General features: G+C 36.0%; 2 protein-coding genes across 2 annotated transcripts; both read left to right on the top strand.

Annotated features, from left to right (window-relative positions):
• The first annotated feature begins 477 nt into the window (after nucleotides 1-477).
• Nucleotides 478-12537, top strand: LOC108670566 (carboxypeptidase B-like). The gene is made up of 13 exons (XM_018158032.2): nucleotides 478-746; nucleotides 2275-2381; nucleotides 2838-2940; nucleotides 3445-3517; nucleotides 4427-4522; nucleotides 6432-6519; nucleotides 7203-7348; nucleotides 8105-8195; nucleotides 8433-8548; nucleotides 8932-9018; nucleotides 9511-9595; nucleotides 9939-10063; nucleotides 10661-12537. Exons 1-13 carry the CDS (start codon nucleotides 568-570, stop codon nucleotides 11300-11302), a joined length of 1938 nt encoding a protein of 645 aa, XP_018013521.2. The 5' UTR covers nucleotides 478-567; the 3' UTR covers nucleotides 11303-12537.
• Nucleotides 12538-12638: 101 nt separating this feature from the next.
• LOC108670565 (carboxypeptidase B) lies at nucleotides 12639-20448 on the top strand. Its single transcript, XM_018158031.2, has 13 exons — nucleotides 12639-13161; nucleotides 14018-14130; nucleotides 14402-14504; nucleotides 14763-14835; nucleotides 15673-15768; nucleotides 15991-16069; nucleotides 16434-16582; nucleotides 16924-17011; nucleotides 17242-17357; nucleotides 17771-17857; nucleotides 18360-18444; nucleotides 18790-18914; nucleotides 19390-20448. The coding sequence occupies exons 1-13, from the start codon at nucleotides 12971-12973 to the stop codon at nucleotides 19471-19473; spliced, it is 1389 nt and encodes a 462-aa protein (XP_018013520.1). The 5' UTR covers nucleotides 12639-12970; the 3' UTR covers nucleotides 19474-20448.
• Nucleotides 20449-21368: the final 920 nt, after the last annotated feature.

Here is a 21368-nt window from a genome sequence, read left to right as displayed (position 1 = left end):
AGAAGTTTGTGAATCTAAAACATCAGAGGCCAAGGTGAACCATCACTTGCAGCAGGCGACTAAAAGTGGCAAGCAAAGCAGTAAAAAATATCGGTTCACCTGCCTTCCTTTGCTCGCAGGTCAAGAGAATGGAGTCCACTAAGTCTAACCTCTTCTCATAATTGCCCCCTCGAGTTGTAGAGGATTTCATCAAGGTTGCTTGGGCGCGATCACTCTTTTGGTTACCAACGCGGCAATGAGGCGGCGAATTGCCTTTTCTGTATTGCCACCGATAACACGCCACGAGTAATTTTAAGGGAGGCAAAATGCCTTTAGTTCAGTACGAGTCGATTTTGTTCTGAACTACTTCATGAGTCGGATTTTTTCTTAAAGTAAGTGGCGTTTAGAGCGCGTCATAACTATTGTTGGGTTATTTTGGAACTCTTAGTGATGCTTAGCTCAATTGGTTACTATGCATAAAAATTAAACTTTCGTGTATTCATCAGATCAGAACATACTTTTTTTCTTTTCATATTCACAAAGTAGCTTACAAATTCGAGCCAGCGTATAAAAATATTCCCTCCAGACATGCAGCCTGTGTTGCAACTCTTAGTATTAATTGCACTGAAGCTGGTGGGAGATGCCAATTCCTTGCCTGCGAACAACGAATTAAACATGGAGAAAATTTACGAGCGCTATGGACGCAAGTCCAACGAAACTTGGCTGTCAGTTCATGATGACAGCTACTCGGAAGGCCGGTATTCTGGGTAAGTCATTCTCACATTTTCCGCTAAAATTTGCATCAGAATTTTGTTAATTTAATTGGTGTGAATGTGGCTACATAAATTAGGCTACATGGAGATTCAACGAAATCAAACTTAAAGAGATGACAAGGTCGTATTTATGATCTCAATTGTGATTTGTAGAGCATGAGTCCGATGATGATACTTGCTCTATTATAAGCTCTGAAGATATTGGAAATTTCTGTCATGTGAGTGGAAGTAAAATCATTTTTCGACAATTCTAGGAGATTTTCTGAGTCTGGCAATCATCAAGGCACTAAAAAATTGTATTAGAAAAGTACGCTAAACTTGCGGTACAGTGCGCTCGACGCAGTTAGGCTACTCGATCGGCATGGCCGGAATGTGAAGGATGCTTGGGTAATATGATAAATGAACACTGAAAAAATTGCCTTGATGCTCTGATGAGCAGTTATATATGCATGGTATCCGTGACATGATGAAGAAACATTAAACACCACACAACCAGTATACATATATTTTTAGATAGTGCATTAATAGCAGGTTATTTTGTTAAGTGGGTGATATTGGATGAACAATCACAGTGGGGATGAACAATCCCTTAGCTTCTCGATGCTTTATTTATATTGATGTGATTTATTAAATTTCAGCTGAATTTCAATCGAAAAGAGATGCAATTCAGAACCGAAGGGTTGAATGAGAAGGTTAAGCTCCCGATAAAAACTACTCTGATCAGATATTTTGTTCAAGGTTTCATGCAGTGTCATTCTTTGACTAAATTTATAACACTTTAACACTAATACCTATTGTAACAATTGGACAGCATATATATTATGCTAATATTGTGGTCTTATGTTAATCTTACTTGAGATTCCATCTCAATAATGTCTTGACACAAAAAGTCGTCACGGGGTTACGTTTGATTAACACATGGATATTAAATGCTTTGATCAGACGAGTACACATGATGGAATATGTATTAGATGAATAAAAATAAAGCAGTTACATAATGAAAACCCATTTTATAGGTTTTTATTTTCTGTCATGCAGAAGATTTCTTCTACCCCAATCCATCAAGAAACCTTTCTTAAGAACTGAATAATTTGATCCGGGCTTTCCTGGCCCGAAGCATGTTTTTTCATGTCTTCAGATCTTTTATTCATGTTGCGGTCTTGTAGTAATGTTGGGTCTCATACTCATATTAAGTCTCTTACATATGTGTTGGGTCTCTCGCTCATGTTGGGTCTCATACTCATATAAGGTCTCTTACTTATGTGTTGGGTCTCTCGCTCATGTAGGGTCTCATACTCATATTGAGTCTCTTACTTATGTGTTGGGTCTCTCGCTCATATTGGGTCTCATACTCATATTGAGTCTCGTACAGATGTATTGGGTCTCTCGCTCATATTTGGCCTCATAATCATGTGTTGGGTCTGTCGTTGATGATAGTTTTGTTACTCATGTTATGGTCTCTTCATGTTGAAGACCTCATTACCTGCTCTATAATTTGTTCGTTGGCTTGCCCCGGCTACAGGTGGAAGAAGCTGTTCGTGTGTTGCGGTGCGGAGGACGACATCGAGCGGCGGCTCGCGCGCTACATGGACGACGGTGTGGTGGTCGTCGCCTCAGAGGGACCAGCAGGTACACAGGGCGTCCGGTCACTTTAATCCATCAGTGTTCACATTTAAATTAATTTTGATTTGAAATTACCTTAAAGGAATTTGTTGTAAAATATCATAGGAACGCAATTGATCTATGCCTATGCATTATCTTCTTGTGCATTAAAAAACCTTGACTTCATTATTGGTTCTTTAGGTTGAGTTTTAAATGATCGAAATGACTGTAAGGCATTTTTTTTAAATGAGATATGTTATGTCGTTTATCTCGACATGAAGTAATCCAGCTAAAAATTGAGTAACAAACTAACTTTTTCAAAATCCCAACAAATAATCACAATTCTCAAAATTCTAAATGATGAATGATTAGGAAAATGATGAGCAGTGTAGTGTAAAGAATTTAGGAAACTTAGTGTAATATGTAGCAGAATCTTGTTACACTCGCCCGAACTACTGTGCAATACCGAGTTACTTGCCGCAGGGTCAGCCGACATCGCTGTCGCTCCTCCCATCCTCGACGAGGTTCTGCAGCTTCTCGGTGCTGCAAGCTTCACGGTCTCCGTCTCTGACGACGACATAGAGACGTAATAATAACTGCTTCACTAAACTCATGGCAATGTTCTAACACAGGCACAATCATTTGAAGTGATAATGAACTGGAATTTATTACATTTTTCACTGCTGAACTTCAAACTTATTTAAAATCTTATATATTAGCGTGGAAAAGTTTATTATATTTTGAAAATATTTATTAATAATGAAATTACCAATTGTTTAGAATGGCAAGAAGAGGTGGTTCCCCCTAATAAATGTAGCATAATCGCTTTTTTCACTGGATATAAGCATATGAACCTACGACGTCTCCAGTGAAGTTAACATCTAAATGGGTTTTCACTGGAGTTTACTCTCAAATTGGCATTATATCGATTTGCTTGGCTTCATATTTATTAGAATTTAAGCTGATAAATGGTCAAAAGTATGCATTGTTTGATTTAATATTTCTATCTAGTCCACAGACACAGCGAATACATTTAGTTTGATCATTTAAAAAAATTGTTGTTTTACTTATATTGCGAAAATTTTTTCAGTACAATCAGGAGGACATTTTCCCGAGGACGCACGTCTGGGCTGGTCACAGAAAAGTTCTTTCAACTGAATGAGGTGAAGCGAGACGAAAACTTAATCTATTTACGAATTTAATCATGGAAGAATACTTTTATTTATCTGTAATGGTTTCATTTCGTTTTATAGAGCTGAAAATTACCTCCATTAGAAAAAGATTGCTGATTTCAAAGAAATTTCCGGAAAACCATGTGATTTTTAATTTAGAGAAAGATTTTTTGATATGAATGGGATCAATGATATTTTATACTAATAATTAATTAATCGTAAAAATAATAATTCACATTAAATTAAAAATATTCGCTACTAGAAGGTTAGCCAAGCATTGACTAGGATAGGTGATTTTTCCAATTTAAGATCCCGTCATTCCGATTCCGGTAATTCCGAATCTCATAATCCCAATAACACAGTTACTGGGAACTAAGTACCGCGATTGAAGTTAAATTTTAACGCATTATAAACTTTTTTATGAACTAAATTTACACTTACCTAGGTAAAATTGACATTTTAACTTTTTTTTTTTTTTTTTTTAAAAAAGGCCTCCCCCACCCACTCACCATTCCAACAAAAAACTTGTAAATCTAATTTCCCTATCCATTTTAACTTGTAAATCTAATTTCCCTATCCATTTTTTAACGTCATGAAATTACGCAACTAAAAATAAAATATCTTGGTGATATTTTGACAAGTTACATATCATGGATACGCATCAGATCAGCCCCGGCATATTTCTATCACCAGTCTTCAACGCAAAAAGACGCAAACAAACTTTACCATTTACAAAATATATATTTTAGATTGTTTTGTAATAAAAATAAGAGGTAAAAATTTGATTCCAATACTTCCGCTATAACTTTAAATTTTATACGAAACTCAAACACGAACCACTAGGCTTGGCAACATTGTTCACATTAATTGACATCTAAAATTTTTGTTCAACTTGTTCAGATCGAGGAGCATCTCAAGCAGCTCCAGCAGAAGTATCCTGATCAAGCCAAGCTCACGATAATAGGGGAGAGTGTTAAGAAGAGACCGATATTGCAGGTGCGTTCCATCACGACTTTCAGATAGACAATGGCTTAGAATTTTCATGTGGAAATTATGCCTATTTAATCAGGTAGAAATGATATTAGGAAAAAAATTAGCGATTTTCTAAGAGAAATGGTTACTTGTTTTTATTTCTTTTATTCTTTTTTCTTTTTTTTGGTTCTTTTTTAATGGATTTCTTTCAATGGATTGTTTCTTTTTTAATGGATTTGCTAATATAAAATGAAAATGAACGGCTCAAGTTCAGTTCTAAGTACTCATGCAAACAAAATTCTTGCACAATTGGCTGCGATTTGATCGAAGAAAATTAGGAACAAATTAATTGGTCATTGACGTCATAGGACAAACACGGCAAACTAGGAGCTACAACAGCGTTGCAGATGAGCACGTTTGCAAACAAAAGAGAAGTTAATTTCAGGCAAATTATAAATTTCACGCACTGATGAAGACCAAGGCTGCTTGCACGGTTCCGTAGCCATATTACTGACTCAATCATTCAGAATATTTATATTCTGAATCAGATATTATATCATATTCAATCATTCAGAATGTTTATAAGCAAGACACTGATTTGATTTGCAGCTGCTTTTTCACCCATTTATACAAACAATTTACTCTGCGTAGAGAAATTCATTTGACGACTAATGCTAATAAAAATTAGTAAATTAGGAGTAAATTAGATATAATGTATATGTCATGAAAATTGTGATTTTTTAAATTTTGAAGGAAATGAATTTGTACCGCAATTAAGCAAAACAATCGGATTAAATGTATACTATTGTGCTACACATTTACTGGTTGATATCATTGATCCTCGTAGCAGTAAGAATTACAAATTATAAAGAATCTTCCTTTCTATTTTCAACTTGCGTAAAGACAATATAAATTTGTACAATGAAATCAATCCATTTAGGATAATCAGTAGATGTGATTCAATCTATTGAATACATGTGATCGAGTGGCTGCGATACAATCTATCGAGTCGATATGATACAACCTATAGAATCAATGTGATACAATTTGAATCAATGTGAATACTATTGAGTCGATGTGATACAATATATTATTTCTTGTTGTCGTTCTCGAACGTGTCTGTAGGAAAGAGAGAATAAACTGCATTTAAGATTTGTTAGCATACTTGAATAAAATGCGTCTATGAGTATTATACATGAACAAGGACAATAAATGCGGCAAATAATTGACACTGAGACTGTACACCCTCCCATATATATTAGAAAATAAATTAATGGAGCATAATCTTCGCAAATTCTTTCAACATCAACATTGAACTGACAACATGATTGCACTAGCAATGTGGATTTTTCAAATTTTCTTGCAAGGATTTGGAATTTTTCTAGCAATATAATTCTTAAAAGGCATAATGTCCATTACCGCCATTAGAGCGATGCAATAATTATAATAATGTTATTAACAATAAATTAACAATAATTATAGGCAAAGAGCGTTAGAATATTTTATAAGGCACATTTTAAAAATAATTTATTCCCGCTATTTAACTTAATTGCACAAAATTGAACCCATTCCAATGGAATTCATCACTTGTTTTATTCCCATGTGGCCAATATACACGTGTCATTTATATAAATAGATTGCTAAACGATTTTCTTTCAATTTAAAAAATATGTTGCATACGGTGCTACAAAAATATCCGCCTTGAAGTAAATGATTAAATTTTATCTTGACAAATAAAATAAGGTATCTTCGACGCAAGTAAAAAACTATAAATTCTGATGTAGTATTAAACTATCGTGAGAGTATAAATGCATAATGCCAATATCATAAAACACTTGCATATTTTTCACTGGGGAACTGACGCCTTATGTTAAAACATTGATGTCATGAACATAAAAATTTGATTCTAATCCCGTTGTGTGTTTGGTTGCAGATGTCCATCTTGAGTGAGGGATTACGGAACAAAGGAGAACAGCCAGACAATGCTACGGCAACGCTCCCTGTTCTGCTGCTCGATGCTGGTAAGCAGCTGCCAAAGACGGTAGGCAAAGACAAGAATATTCCACGGTTCATCTTTGACACTTTGTGATTGTCATGACAGTCCGACGAGCGTTACCAATGTTTTACCTGCTACAAATTGGTGTGGACTTGTAGTAAATTTGTTACAAAAATTACGAGTATGGTTTCCTTACTTGATATGCGGGTGAATAAAATGCTTTACTTTAATAAAGTTTTCACTCAATTGACTAAATTTAATTTTAAACCTCGACCAATCTAGCGTTTCGGTTTCACTTAGCAGCCTTAATATAGTCTTCTGTTCCCTATTCGGTAGCAGCACTTCTTATACAATTGACAATAAATGCTCACTGACAAACGACAAACGAAAATACAAAATAATTCATCACAAAATCAAATGATGGGGAAAAGAGTTAGTTTCTGGCACTTCACCAAGAACTTCAATTCTGGACATCAAATCTGGGTTTAGACTCCTGTCCTTGGACTGGATGGACACATGCAGCGGCCAGCTGGAGGCCGGAAAATGCATGAATTAGATTTTCACCGTAAAAAGATATCATCTTAATTGACATTAAAAAAGTTTTGAGGTGGCCAGCGAAATGTATACTTGAACTTTTGCTGGTCAACTTGTCTCACACGGATCTTTGAGCTCAGCTAACCTGCCTTCTTGACTGGGCTGCTGACGCAGGCATGCACGCCCGTGAGTGGCTGTCTACGGCCACGGCTCTTCACCTCATAGAGACGCTGCTGGAGGACCACGAGGCCACGAGAGGCGTCGAGTGGCGGGTGGTGCCGGTGCTCAACCCTGACGGCTACTTCTACACATGGAACAAGGTTACTTCCTGCAGGAGGCTTTTCGTATAGTTTCAGATCGTTAATTTTTCAAAATTTTAAAAGCACGTATGCAACTATTACTCCTGAGAATTATCAACTGAGATATTAGTACTAATTATATCTGTTGAAGGGAAAAAATTGTTTCAAGCTCCGAAGAATCCATTTTTATGCGCTGGTAGACATTATTTAATGAATAGTATTTCCTGTAACTGAATTGTAATTTCCCTGGGCACTCAAATTACGATATCGTGTTTTTCAAGATATAAGTAAACTTTATAAAAAAAGGCAAATCTTAATCCCTCGGGAATGTTCTCTGCAGTATATCTTCATCGTGATGTAAGATGACGCAACCTTTTCTGTTAACGTCAATTAATGGCTTCATAATTTGTAAACTGATAGTAAATTTGTTGTTTGTTACTCATTATGGCTACTTTTCACTTTACACTCCTACATACTATAAGTGATTAATCAGCAAATTTCTATCAGTGATAATTATCTGCGATTATCAAACTGAATTCTATATAAAAATAGTTAAAAATGTTTGAATAACTTGAAATTTTAATCATGTCTTTTTAATACCCGTTATACCTATTTTTATACATTTTAAACACGTACATGTGAATTTGAGAAGTAAGAAAAAATATCCTATTAGAGCAAAAGTTGTATCAAATAAAGTAAATATTGAAAATAAGAGAAAACATATTAAATGCAAAATGTACAACAGAACCTGTTGTTTCTAAAGAAAACTCCCAACAGGATCGCCTCTGGAGGAAGAATAGACGTCCTATTGCCAGCAACCGTTGCGTGGGAGTCGACCTGAACAGGAATTTCGGAGTCGATTTTGGAGGTAACATTTTTCTCTTAAAAAGTGAAATTCAAAGATTTTTCATGTTTGATATTACACGGGTATAAATGAAAGGCATTCAAGCCTGTTCAATTATAAAATTTGAGCCCAAAAAATATCGATGAATATTTTTCTGCAAAATTTTCAATAAATTCAATAATCTGGTAGGCAGTGTGATTGGACCAATACTAACTTATATTGAAAATATAAGCATTACAATGCCAAGTGAATGGTTATCAGGTAAAGGCGCTAGTCAGTTCCCATGCAGCGACGAGTATCACGGCACCAGCGCCTTCAGTGAGCCAGAGACTCGAGCGCTACGAGACGCCGTCAACGACGCCGGAGAAAGACTTAAGGTCTCAAATGAATTTACATTAAAATTTAAAAAGATATTAAATTAGGATTAAAAGATTTAAAAAGATTAAATTTACATTAAAAGATGATAATCAATGTGTATTTCATGATTAATTTTCAGTATTTCAATTTTCTCAACATTAACTTTATTGTGGGTTAGTTTTTTAACATCTTAATTTCAAGGAAACTTTAGATTACTCGCGCTTCACTTTACCTCATTTCGCTTTTTATTTTGTTTAAGCTGAACTTCAGCTAGAGCTGAATAATATATTTCAAAATAATTATTTCAATCAATCAACTACGAAAAGCAATCATTCCTGGTTGTCCCAACTTATAAACGAATTGATGTTTCATTATTCATAATTTATAATGTAATGTTTTTCAGGCATATGTTTCGCTGCACAGCTACAGGCAGAGCATCCTGCTGCCGTGGGCTCACAGCCCCAAGAGCCACGCAAACGCCCAGAACCTGGTGGGTTACGGAAACAATATTGAACAATATGGATAACAAGGACATATTTGCATTGATTTGATTCGCTGTTCTATTTTATTTCCATTTAAAAAATTTAATGAGTTTAGTTGAACTAACGACGTTTTTTACTGCATAAATTAAAAGGGTTCTCATGAAATGGAATTTTATTTACTTAAATCGTTAAGTTTCTGGAGGTGTATGAGGGTGGTGCTTCAGCATGGCATTGGGTTGTGTCAAAACATTCTTCGGGCACGTGTTATCTGGAGAGAGGATCTTAAGGTCGCAAGTTCACTGACTCGATTGGAAGTCAAAGTCTGATTGAGTTCGAAGATTTATCAGTTAAAAAAAATATACATTCTCTATATAAGATTCAACCTTGCGCTGACTTGTGAGAAAAAATGTCAGCAATATTTCAAACCAAATCATTCTCTAGTTTGATTTATATGAATGTTACAATATAAATTATGTTACATTTAATTTTGTATTTTACAGACAAACATGGCTCATGGTATCGCTCGAGCGATTTCAGAACTGAGAGGCACGAAGTTCGAAGTGGACACAGCGTGGTTCAACCTCTGTGAGTGATTCAGCCAGAAAGAAAACGGAGAAATCGTTATCTACCGCGTGCTTCAACGCTTTAAAATTAAATAGAGGGGAAAAATCAAGCAAAAATACAACTTGAGTTTATAAAATTTTCCAAAAGTTTTCTTATAAGTCATGCAAGAAATTTAACCTTTTTACGACATGACAAGGTGTAAGTTTCAAACTACTTGGTAGTTATAAGTTGTCAGAACCCGCGATGCTTAAAATTTATTTACTAAATATAGAGGCCAAGCTGATATATGACTAGGATGATATATTGACAGTAGATTAAAATAAATTTCAACACTTGACGTTAAAGTTTGATTACAAAATGTCAGATCCGGCGTCGGGCACAAGCGCGGACTGGGCTGCTGATGTGGACGTACCGTACAGCTTCATCTTTGAGCTGCAAGACGAGGGCGAACACGGTTTCCTGTGGCCAGAAAGTGAAATAGCCTCTGCCGTGAGTATCCTATTTTTTCTGCCGCTAATTGGAATTTTAAAAATATTTTAGCAAACAAAATGATTTGTTATTATGGCCTCTCAAATTACTTTCCCGCAATTTTTGGTCACATTTTCCTGCGTGACATGTCGAAATACTTTTACTCCTGTAGTATGTGAAGAAAACAAAGTTTTTTCATTCCAATTGGGATAAGTATTTTGAGTGTTCATACTATGCTGACTGCAGGTGATTGAAAATGACTGCAATGAAAGATTCCATTTCCAGGTAATTTTTAATGAAACTAGGCAAGACTTCCTCGATGAAACGAAAAGATTCTGAGGGTGAAGTTTAGGCATTATTCCAAAATTAAAGGTGCTCAGACAGCTATTAGTTTTGAATAAATAGTGTAGCATTATTTCGGATCCATCTAAATCTTCACATATTCCTATCACGCTGAAAGAGTCAAGATAAATTTTTAATTACATCGACTGCTCAAAAAATAATACTCTTTCCAAAAATTGGTTCAATTTTGAATGGTATTGAGTGAATAGCCATTAGGAGACACATAATCTAAAAGAAATGACTCACATCGAGTTAAAAATACTGATTTTTGCGCAGGTGAACGAAACCTACTGCGGCATCAAGTTCATGGGTAAAGTGATAAGGAAGATATTTTCCCCATCTGAATTTCTCACTCAAGAGGACGAAGATTTTTCTTTGGTTGACGTTGAAATGCCTGCGGACCGTGAACCGACCACAGAGAATGGCCTCGCTCTCTTACTACAAATTTATGAAGAGGTTCTATCGAACCAGAACCAAATTAATAATAAGAACATGGCGATTAATTTGACCGTCGAACAAGAACCTGGTTTAATTAAAATTAAGGTTCCTAATAATACCGCTACACCCACAGAAGAAAAGCCTGTTGGGTCGTTGTCAATTTCGGTGAAAAATAAAACTCACGTTGATGAACAGCAGGCAGCTGGGATTGTGATACAAGTCAGGAATCCTCAGGCCGAACTTCCCTCTCACGCAGTTGATGTGAAAGCCTCAAAATCTCAGATATATGAACGTCAACCTGTACAAGACACAAAAGATGTTAACCGAAGCGCTGCCGGTGAAGAGAGCAGCAATTCAAGTTCAGGGAAAGACGACGAGTGCGCAGATGACGTAGACTGCAAGGTACGCAACTTTATAAGGAATGTACTAACATCCCAACGCGTGACACCGGCACCAAATCAACAGGCACCTGATGAGTGAAAATTTAATCTTTTAATAAAATTTTCGATAACTTAATCCGTGTAACTTAGCTTAGTAAAATGAGCAATGCGTGAGTACAACACTTTTGGTCAAAGGCGCTCATGATATATTTCCTCATGTTTCGATTAAGTCTTGACGAATAAAGTTAGTTTATTGTTAAAATGTGAGTTGCATCTGAAAAAATGAAGGGTTTAGTGAATGTTCAACAATGGGACGCTTGTTATATAGATTTCCTTTAAATGACGTTTAATGCACATAGTTACTCTGAAGTGCAAAATACCTCGCCAAATGGCATTCCATTAAAAAAATCGAAGCTGCGTCAATTAATTAATTATTTTTTCCGCCAATTAGGAATTCAGCATCCGTGGCATTACCATTCATATCATGAATTTAAGACAAACTACTTAATTCATGAACCGTTCTTTCTCTATTTGTTTAACCCATCCCGCGTCCACTAATCAGCTCATTACTACGTAATTAGTACGTACTACTGACATTCTCTGTTAATGTTTAAAGCTACAAGTTAAAAACAATTAGAACAAGATTGAAAATCAATTAACATATATAAAATAGAACATACGTCGGTGTCAGCTATTGAGATAGCTGGCTACTGGCCATTGTCAGCTGGCTACTGGCCATGTTGGCCAGTAGCCTATTTGTTAGCACTCAGCCTCCTTGAAGATTTCAATCAGAATTTTCACATCTAGTAGCGGTCTCGAACTCTCAACTCGCTGCTTCAATCAAGCGATCATATCCTCTCGGAAAGGAGTTTAATTGTTAATAAATGACTAACAATATAAATATTGTTAACAATATAAATATTGTCCTTTCTCTCCAGCTTTTTTATACATGACAAAACCCACTAAAAGAGCTCAATAATGAATCGTTTACCCTTCAAATAAATTACGCGAAGCAATGATTAATTTTTAATCGAAGTTTTAGTAATATAATCTTCAATTTCGTTTAGAAAAATCTTAGTTAACTCACCGCCAGCCGTCGTCATGAATATTCTGCAATTGGCTCGTTGAATTAAATTACTTTTTTTCAGCAATCAATTGGATAAATATTTTTGATCGATGTGTTTATCGATGAGTTTAGAAAAATAGATCGATATGTGTGTTAAATATATCGATTTATCGATTATGTGTTTAGATAAATATGTCGATGTGTGTGTTAAGATCGATGTGCTTGATGTGTTTAGATAATTCGATATTTAAAATCATATAAATTTTTAATGATGTAATAAAATTTCCCCTTATGTGAAAACTTGAGAGAAGTTTCTATAATAAATCATTTGCCGTATATGATCATCAAAGGAAACAAAAGTGCAGCGAGCTCGTTGACGGAGCTGCTCTTCATAAGGCTATCGATACCGGTTCTAAGAGTCGACCAACTTTCCCATGCTCAATAAAATGGGTTTCACTTCTTCACTTCTTCCACTTGCCCAATTGATGCGACCAGGTTTGAACGTCTTAAAACGTTCTTTGATGTTTTTTGTTTGGACGCTCGTGCTTATGGGCCCAGTGAGAAATCTTCTATCTTGTAAATGCGAGATTCAGTCAGTTTAATAGTATTATACCTGGTTAAGGGGTTTGATTTTTCCATTTCAAATTCTGCGTCATCAAATCTATCATAAATTCGAAAATTGTTCTTGATAAATAAGACAAAATGATACCAGTTGGCTTCATTTTACATCTGCTCTTACTGGCCTCTTCGTTCATTGCTGTAATAAAAGGAGCTTCAGTAGGGAAGGAAAATGAGCTTGATCTTCAGAGCATCTACGAGCGATATGGTCGTAACCCTGAAGACACGTGGCTCTCGGTGTTGGATGAGAGCTACTCGCAGGGCAGATATGCCAGGTGAGCTTTCATTATAAACTGAAATTTATGACTTTTATTTCATGCGCACACAATGTTATTGATTACTTTTCATGGATACAAGTCTGCGTGAAAGGATGTTGATGAACAATGAAGCTTCAGCTATAGGTTAATTAATGGCCATAGAGGAAACCCAGGATCTGTATTTACGGACTCGTTGTTTAAGGGGATCGTCATGTATGAGTTACAAATCAAGTTATAAGTAGTTGTCGCCTGGCACTTAATACAATTGCTTAAATTATTGCCAAGAATGCAAAATGAATCCGATGAAATATTTCCCGTATTTTAGTTAGAAGCCTGTGGACGAGAGACGACAATCCTGATTGAAAATTAAAAAAAAATTCTGATGAATAAATAAATAATAAATAAACTATAAATAAATAAACAAAATAAATTTTAAATAGATAAACTAAAAAACCATAAATAAATAAATTAAAAAACGATAAATAAATAAACTAGAAAATTCAAAAGCCTCGGATGAATGAGGCGTGTAGTCCGCCTCAGCTGACACCTTAATTCACGAATGACTAGATTGCCCGGCTAACAATCGTGCTGGCAGTACAGCAATCATTATAAAACTTTAGCAATCATGGAACGCTGCCTATGAAAAAAATATTTATCTGATCATTTGCATATAGTGGATAAATAGAAGCACTTAATAAATGTTCGAAACTTACAAATGACATGAATGAAATCCAAATTTGTGAGTATTTGAAATATATTGAGGTTATTGCTAGAGCGATTTATGGATGTAAATGTGCACAGTAAATCCAATCTAAACTTGTATAAGGGTCCATAGTCATATGCGAACTCGTAATAATGTCATTATAACGTGCAGGTGGCAGCAATTATCCACTAATTGTGGCTCGACTGGTGTTGATGTAGAGCAGCTGCTAAGCGACTGGTTTGATGATGGAATGGCGGTTTTGATGTCCGAAGACGGAACTACTGGTAAGCCGAATTCAGACTTCCTTCATTATTATGCTAACTGTAAATAATGGATAAGACGGCCATAACACACGGCCAATTTTACATGTTACATTTCCTTTGTAAATTAATTAGTTAACCTAATGATGTATTTTTGGGCAAGCGCTTTACTTCTGCGTGCGAGTCGGAATAAATTCCCAATCACGCTAGTTTCGGTAAGCTTTTGTGAATGTCATCCGCCATTAAATTCTAATCCACATCCTCAAATATTGCTCTTATGCGTATTTTCGAACAGATCCCGTTGAGGTGGCCGTGGCTCCGCCCCTAGTCAATGAAGCTCAGGAGAAACTGCGAGAAAGCAATTGCACAGCCTCGGTCGTAGCAGAGGATCTCGAAAAGTGAGTTGTTTTAGTTATTTACATAACTTGAGTTGTTTCAGATATTTACATGACTTTATAACCCTTTATATATAGTCATTGTCGAGGAAGAAGGTCTCGATGTCGAGCATTAAAATTGTTGTGTCGCGATGATGTATAAATTAACTTTCAACAAAAATTTCTTCTAGATTTAAACGTGTACTCATCCCGTTCTCGATTCATCAGTGAGAAAGTAAAATGAATCGAAAATGTTTCAGGACATGCATGATTTTGTCACAGGTTATTCTTCTCCACGCTCTCCCCGGTGCGCGTGGCCAACCCAATCACCGAAACTTTCCTGGAGCTGCAGGAGGTGAGCACAGCTGTTACAATTTAAGTCAGTGGTTCCCAAAGTGGGCGATATCTCCCCCATGGGGGCGATGGAAAGATCTGTGGGGGCCTTTGGAAAGATCTGTGTTTAATCTTTCTCTTTCAAAATTGCAGCATACTAAATATCAAGAAAGAGGGATTTGTTTTTATATGAGTCTCTCGGCGGGGGGACGCTAAAGCCAGCCTGAAAAAGTAAGGGAACCACTGATTTAAGTGTTGTCTCAAAATAATCGCTGAAATATTATTTAAATTCTCGCGTAACATTTTCATAGTAACGAAATCGAATGTTTCAGTTAGCCTATTTATGTTAACATCTTGGCCGATGCGCACACAAGACGTGATCAAATTTTCATTTGAATATTGCTAATAATTTTTTTATGTTTTCCTACTCGTACGACAAGTCTCACAATTTTAATTTAACAAATATTAACTAATTCACTGAAATTTCAGCAGGATTTCCATAGGAACGATCAACAGAAAAGAGTATGACGAATAATTTTCGACATTGTCAGTTTATTTTCTTCAAACATTTTTCAAATTTTTTTTAATAAAGGTCAAATTATGTTTTATTTCGGAAACCAAACTTTGCTTGAGTTATATATGCTAACACTTGAGCATGAGCATATTTTTTGTTCTATAAAAATAAATTTCATTTTATGTGTGATTAATAATGTTCGAAATAAAAATCTGATTACACAATAATTTATTATACAAAATTCCAAGACTCTTATTTCGATCCTGTTTCTGTCAATTTATTTCTGTATACCGCGGAAGGACTGCACATAAAGATTTTATTTTTTAAGACTGACATTTTTTCCAGATCGAAAAGTTTATACACGATCTGGTAGCCAAGTATCCAGGTCAGGCACAAATCAAGCAAATCGGAGAAACTGAAAACGGAACAGCGATTCACATGGTGGGAACTGATAACATAAATTTTTATTTATTATTTCAATATTCACCAAATGAATTCCAGATGCGATTTCTAGGGGAAATACACTTTTCATCATAGTAAACGGATACAAATTTTGCATTGTCTGAGGGAAATTTTTTTAATGCAATGGATGCTAGACAGGCAGTCACAGTCAACAATGCCGATTGTGAATGTTTTGATATGAAACAATATGCAACTTCCCAGGTCATCATCAAACCCAAACCTTCACGGACCGTCCCCTTGAACGGAACAGTCACACCTCCCGTTGTTTTCGTCGATTCTGGTGAAGATTGCTGTTGTGATGCACATACTGTATTATTGTTTGAACAATAATAAATTTTAATTACTAACTAATTTAAAGTAATTTTGTTCCTGCGTGAGATAATGTCTCTATGTTTTGTGGAAGAACATTAATAACTGAGAGTTTTTTATAATATTTTTTGCTCCAGGCCCAAGTTGATAATTTCTATCAGATGTGCTGCTATAGTTTTTTCCTTCTCATAACTTATTCCTAAATCCATGCCCTGAACACAAACGGAAAAGGTGTTGATGTTTCCATAAACTCATACCGCTCGAACAAAAGATCAATTTGAAATATTATATTATTTTCACGAACCGAAAACGATTTTTCATATCTATTTTGCCAGGCACGCACGCCCGGGAGTGGCTGTCAGTGTCCACGAGCTTGTACGCTATCCAGCAACTGCTGGAACAGCCCAGTAGCCCAGCACGGCAGGTCGAGTGGCGTATTGTTCCAGTCGTTAACCCAGACGGATACGCTTACTCCTGGAATACGGTCGGTGATTATGGATAGCCGTTTTATTATCTACTAGCTCAGATATGATTATAGTTTGCTTAAAATACATGTTAACGAAGAATTCAAAAGCAAAGAAATACGCTAAATATTTCGCTAAATATTTTCAAAGATGCGTTGAATTTACTTAAGGAATCTAAAAGTTGTGTTAAAATTTTAGCCATTTTATTGTTTTACCATTCTTGGTCGAACTAAATGGCACCCTCATTTAATAATAAAAATTGTGTTCGCTGCGTGGTTAAGTGATACAAAAAAATTGGAGTAGTTTAAAAAAATCTTTTGTAAATCTTGAAGCGAAAACATATTAAGTATTTTAAAAACAGAATCGTCTATGGAGAAAAAACCGAAAGAGCGGAAGTGGCCGATGCCAAGGAGTTGATCTCAACCGCAACTTCGACATAAATTTCGCAGGTAAAGAGGTTTTCTTAGGAACGCCAATAAGTAAAGCATCTCTGCCGACAACGCATTTCATCTAATAAATTTCGGTCTAGATGAAACACAGACATTAAAATCTGAGTCCCCACTCGCTTCGTTTTCAAAAATAGTATCTTTATGATTTACTGTATTTCGTGAGAGGCTCAAAATGATTCATTTTACAAATAAATAAAACCGCAGCTGAAATACACATAAATATTGGTAAGGTGTTGGCGCAAGCTCGCGGCCCTGCAGCTATCAGTACTGCGGACCATCTGCCTTCAGCGAGCCGGAGACGCGTGCCGTGCGGGACGCCATCTTGGAAGTTGGCAGTAGGCTCAAGGTCTGTATTATTTCTGCCATCAAACCCGATAATAATAGTGAATTATTTAAATGATTGTGAATATTATGAATGATCAAGCTTGACAATTTATATGCAGACATATAAATTGACAACAAATTGTCAATTTATATTCAGGGCATAAATTGTCAACACATTTTATGCCCTGAATTCCGTCCTATATCAAGGTAAAACTCAACAAATGTTCGCAATAGCAAATGGATTCCATTGAGGTTACCTCTCTAACTTATATTCTGTAGATGGATCATTTCAACATGTTCTTTTGTTTAAGTTGGCGACTTCTATATAAATAAGGACAATTAGATGACTGAAAAACAGTTATTGTACCCTAAAAGTTACATCCAACAATAAACATATTTTTTTCATTCTGGCCTGGAAATTGTCGCAACTCGCAGGGCTACATGGCGCTGCACAGCTACTCCCAGGTCATCCTGCTACCCTGGGCCTACAAGCCTGACGAGCACCCAAACCTTAGCAACATGGTATGGCAACATGGTATGGCAACATGGTATTTAGCAACATGGTGTAGCAACATGATGTAGCAGCGTGATGTAGCAACATGGTGTAGCTATAATTGGATAATCTGCATGACATCTTACACTTATACTTATCAGAGGCAAACCAAGAGAAGTATTGAATAAGAATAAAGATTTCATATACATATGTGCTATTAAGCTTATATATTTCTAGCTCGACCAGACATTTTTGTACGAGGGTTATTCGTGTTCGCCGGTCGTCCTTAAATAATGTAATTGATGTTTTGCAGTAAAAAACACGTATTTAAAAATAATATCTACAGAAAACCACCAAAGTTGAGCCTGGCATTGCTCTTTCTGATCCTCGATAAGGAAATTATTTCAAGTAAAAAAAATGTTTGCCATTTAATTTCCGTATGTAATTATTGTAAGTAATAATAACATTTTACTGTAGCATGTTTTTTCATTAAGCGAAAGATAATTTGCTTACTTGTCTGTTTTGTTTCAGACGGCCATGGGAGAAGGCATGGTTAAAGAAATCAGCAAGGCAAGAGGCACGGTCTTTGGGGTTTACGACACCTACAAGAACTTCTGTGAGTGCTCCTTGTATTAACGCTAATTAATAAATGTTCGAATGATGAATTTCTCCTTGATTAAAAAAAATGAATTAAATGAGAAAATAACACTATATTAGTGACATGCTTCACCAAGATTATGTCGAACATTTGATTGTGTTCTTGCTTTCAGAACGGCAATTTTCTCTCACAATTTGGTTATAGGTTATTTCTTCCGTGTACACTCGATATCGCTTAGAAAATGTTAACTCATAGATTCTTGACTGAACACTATTTCTCATTCCAACAGGTATTTTATAAATCAGCCACAAATTTAAATTTTTCGATAATAAGTGGTCAGTTCCAAGACAATTTTAATTTCAGACCCAGGGTCTGGGATCAGCATGGACTGGGCATCCTCGATAGGCATTCCTTACACCATGACTCTGGAGCTTCATGACAAGGGGGAGCACGGCTTCCTGTACCCTGCTAGTAAAATCAATGATGCAGTAAGTGTCATGAATTTATCTGCACTGATGCTAAGGAATTATGAAAAACTGTTGTAGAAAACTGTTGCGGAATTTTTCACGCGTTTTCAATGGTCATATCCTCTCGAAAAAAGAAAAAAGTTAGGGGCTCGAAATCAGTTCCGAAAAATATACCGAATTTTTTTGGTGTAGAATTATCACGTCAGAGCATATTCAGAGCGCAGCCTGGACTACATTCGAATTATTACATAAAACCCATTAACCGTGCCACACAATCTATTCTCGTTTTTTGAGCGGTACGTCTTTGGCCTACGCTTTTGAAAGACCAATGCTGATCGAGGAAATTATTTTTTATAACGATTGTTTTAAAAAATGAAGTGAAATTTTATTATAGAAAATTGATATCATATTCTATAAGATTTTCTGATCTGCATACGTGGCATCTGCCATGTTACATGCATTTTTAGTATTCTAATATGGCTGTTTTTGCCGCCAGGTTACTGAAGTCTGGAAAGGCATCGAATACTTCGGTCAAGAAATCGCGAGACAATCGCGCGAAGGATATTTCCTGCGCAAGTAATTCATGGACCAAGTTGTCATACAAAGCCTAACACGACATTTATGTCGGTTCATACAGGAAAAAGTATGTGTACGAGAATATCAGTAAGCCTCAAATGATAAGGTTGCGCATTAAGAAAGAGGTCATATAGTCATCAATCTGTAGTCAGAGTTAATGTGAAAGAAATTAATTTGGACAAACATTTTAATGACGTGATGTTGATTGTGAAAATTTAATTCACTAAGAAGATAAATACATTAGAACTAAGATGATTCAAGGATTTTCTACCCAAATGCATTTATCCGAAAGTCTTCAAAGTATGATAATTTATTATTAATGGATAACCAATTCAGCGGATATTATTTTTGAAACACTAGATTCTGTTACAATGAGTGCTGGTGATTGAATCTATCGGACAATTTCATAATCAATTCGTTGGGCGCCGATGCTGCTGTGACAGCAATGAATTAAACATCCTATAGTTGTACAATTGTTGGATTTATACAAATTAAGACCCTAGATGAATGTGATTAGTCTGAATAATATGATATGCGGAGGCAGTAGTAACGAGGAAGAAATGGACAAAAATCTCAGATTTTTAGCTCACTGGGGCTCATTGAGCGTATTTAGTGAACTTGACCAGCATTGACATCGGGTACCAAATGAGCTTAAATTCCTCACCTACTCTTTGTTAATTAAGAAGAACCTCAATAATATATTATTAAAGGATTTGATATCCTTTAGGGTCATGCCTGGAGACGTGAACACGATAGACGTGGAAAATGAAGGATAATGATTCAATTATGTAAGGAAGCCCACAGGAGCCGTTATGGTATTTTTTTTCATTCAAATTTGTGGTTCAAAGTATAAGTTGGAATTGGAAGGCATGGCTGAACCAAAAATGTTTGAGATAGAGTGAAACGAGCAGGTTGGATCGATGAGAAAAAAATTGATGGTCAGCTAAAACTTTCTTCCAATTACAAGGCGATTCTATTCTATATGATCTTTTAATTTCATGATCATCAACACTCGGTTCTATAGTCCTTGAGCTCCTGCACTGAACAAAAATATCCTAAGATATTTCCTCAAAAAAGTATGAGGGACTGATTTATCAGCACAGGGGTCTAACGAGACCGAGATATCTACTATCAACTCATTTCGTCACCCACCTGGTTTGCACAGGAACATGTCTGTATTATACTCGTTCCAGTCCCTCGTGTTTTGCACCGATGACACCGGGTAGCTCATTCGGTACTTATGTTTTGTATTGGTAAGTAAGTTGTCTGAGATCAAGACGACCGCGAGGTTGCAACATCAACGCTTTTTTTAGCATGAAATTGTCAATTGTGAGGTCTGACAGTCCAGTATTAATTTATTTTTAGATCACGACGGCAAGTAATTTCCATTCCCTTTTTCACGGAAATTAAATTCAGTACCTACTCCGAAATAAGGAAAAATAATCGAATCACCTTTTCACCTGAAAAGAATCGATACAATCTTTTCTGAATCTAAAAAATTGAGAAACTCCGCTTGGAAGTAAAAGAATTGCTACACCAATTTCAGGAAGTTTTTGATTCGTACAGTAATTTAATAAAAAAATATTTGACATACTTTTGTGAAACTCAGGCATCTGTCTGATGCCTGCTCTTCGCAAGTCGGTGAGAGCGATGCATCGCATTAATCCACGGTACACATTGTCTTATTGTCACGGTACATTGCATTAAGCCACGGTACACATTGTCTTATTGTCACGGTACATCGCATTAAGCCACGGTACACATTATCTTATTGTCACGGTACATCGCATTAAGCCACGGTACACATTATCTTATTGTCACAGTACATCGCATTAAGCCACAGTACACATTGTCTTATTGTCACGGTACATCGCATTAAGCCGCGGTACACATTGTCTT

This window comes from Hyalella azteca, unplaced genomic scaffold, assembly GCF_000764305.2.
Source record: "Hyalella azteca isolate HAZT.00-mixed unplaced genomic scaffold, Hazt_2.0.2 contig13515, whole genome shotgun sequence".
In the NCBI taxonomy this organism is placed as follows: domain Eukaryota; kingdom Metazoa; phylum Arthropoda; class Malacostraca; order Amphipoda; family Hyalellidae; genus Hyalella; species Hyalella azteca.
Note: the sequence above shows the minus strand (reverse complement) of the source record. Positions and strands in the feature narration are given on the sequence as shown.

What these genes read in the sequence shown, in the direction of transcription:
- LOC108670566 (XM_018158032.2), top strand. Translation starts at nt 568, where the DNA reads ATGCAGCCTGTGTTGCAACTCTTAGTATTAATTGCACTGAAGCTGGTG. An exon ending in AGTTCTTTCAACTGAATGAG is followed by an intron (nt 3,518 to 4,426) that starts GTGAAGCGAGAC and finishes CAACTTGTTCAG; the next exon opens with ATCGAGGAGCATCTCAAGCA. An exon ending in ACTTCTACACATGGAACAAG is followed by an intron (nt 7,349 to 8,104) that starts GTTACTTCCTGC and finishes AACTCCCAACAG; the next exon opens with GATCGCCTCTGGAGGAAGAA.
- LOC108670565 (XM_018158031.2), top strand. Translation starts at nt 12,971, where the DNA reads ATGATACCAGTTGGCTTCATTTTACATCTGCTCTTACTGGCCTCTTCG. An exon ending in ACGGAACAGCGATTCACATG is followed by an intron (nt 15,769 to 15,990) that starts GTGGGAACTGAT and finishes GCAACTTCCCAG; the next exon opens with GTCATCATCAAACCCAAACC. An exon ending in CGTTGTTTTCGTCGATTCTG is followed by an intron (nt 16,070 to 16,433) that starts GTGAAGATTGCT and finishes CTATTTTGCCAG; the next exon opens with GCACGCACGCCCGGGAGTGG.